Source organism: Penaeus monodon, chromosome 25, assembly GCF_015228065.2.
Source record: "Penaeus monodon isolate SGIC_2016 chromosome 25, NSTDA_Pmon_1, whole genome shotgun sequence".
Classification (NCBI taxonomy): Eukaryota; Metazoa; Arthropoda; class Malacostraca; order Decapoda; family Penaeidae; genus Penaeus; species Penaeus monodon.
The window spans coordinates 38,000,529-38,001,569 of record NC_051410.1 but is presented as its reverse complement, the minus strand read 5'-3'; the positions used below and the strand labels follow the sequence as shown (position 1 = coordinate 38,001,569).

Genomic DNA, 1,041 nt, shown 5'->3' with positions numbered 1-1,041 from the left:
CATGTCTAAAGGCATGCAATTTACACATTTTATGTTTCAAAATTTGACCCTTTGCACTCCCTTTGCAAAGCCCAAGAGTCCATGAGCCTGAGATTGAGAAGTATCAGTCTAGGTCAGTGGTTTTCAGTGTCACAGGTCACCTTTTCCCGTTTCGATCTCAAGCTACCCTTATTCTAACCCGTTTTTAAGTCATCTACCCCCTTTATAAGTCTTTATACATGTCTCTCTTTTACAATGCCAATAACTCAAATAATCCGTAGACTGAAAATGTTCAATTCATTAAAGGAGAAATCAATATGAAAAAATTCTTCCATTTTCATTGTAGCACAAAATTTCTACTAAAGTAATGCCTATGCAGGCCGATGAATATTGATTCGTTATTGCCCTTACATAGAGGTATTTTATTACTCAATATCCGTACACAGTGTAGTGAGTATATCCTCTCCCATCTCTTTCATTGAGTGATAAATACATGAAAAGGCCAATCACTCTAAACCACCACTCTATAAGCATTACTCTTTGTCGATCTATCTATAATTTTTTTTCGGGAGAGAAATACAACAGATGGGGATAAAAAAAAACACAAATAAACCATCCAAATAGATAAGACTCATATTGTCCAATGATAATAACAATCCCCCTTTAACAAAAAACTTCGTACCATACCTATCTACGGGATAACACTGACGACCCCACTTATCACTGCTTAAACGTGGCCACGTAATCCGTAATACACTATGTTTGTGTAATTTCTCCTTATGCCTTTGTGTCTGCTGATTGTAGTTAGATGATACTCTAGATTGTTAAACAAGAAACATCACTTTTTGATATAAATCAGCCTAATGATATTATTACAAGAGTAAAAAGGGGAAGTTAGGTAAATTAAAAGGAAAAGATAACATTAGAGATATCTGTTTTGAACCACATTGTTTATGTCTTAATTACAGCGTCACCTTCCTGGCCCCGAGTGAAGAAAAGAAAGACGGGCTCCTGGCTGTCCATAGACGATCATCACAATCCTCAGGGCATCATCTATAGGCC

At 36.4% G+C, this 1,041-nt stretch overlaps 1 protein-coding gene across 1 annotated transcript in view; it reads left to right on the top strand.

Moving 5' to 3' along the window:
• LOC119589220 (organic cation transporter protein-like) overlaps positions 1-1,041 on the top strand; it is a gene marked incomplete in the record, with an annotated part of 12,450 nt that overhangs the window by 10,827 nt on the left and 582 nt on the right. Inside the window, 1 exon segment of the mRNA XM_037937824.1 lies at positions 948-1,041. Within this exon segment, the coding sequence (XP_037793752.1) occupies positions 948-1,038 (91 nt within the window).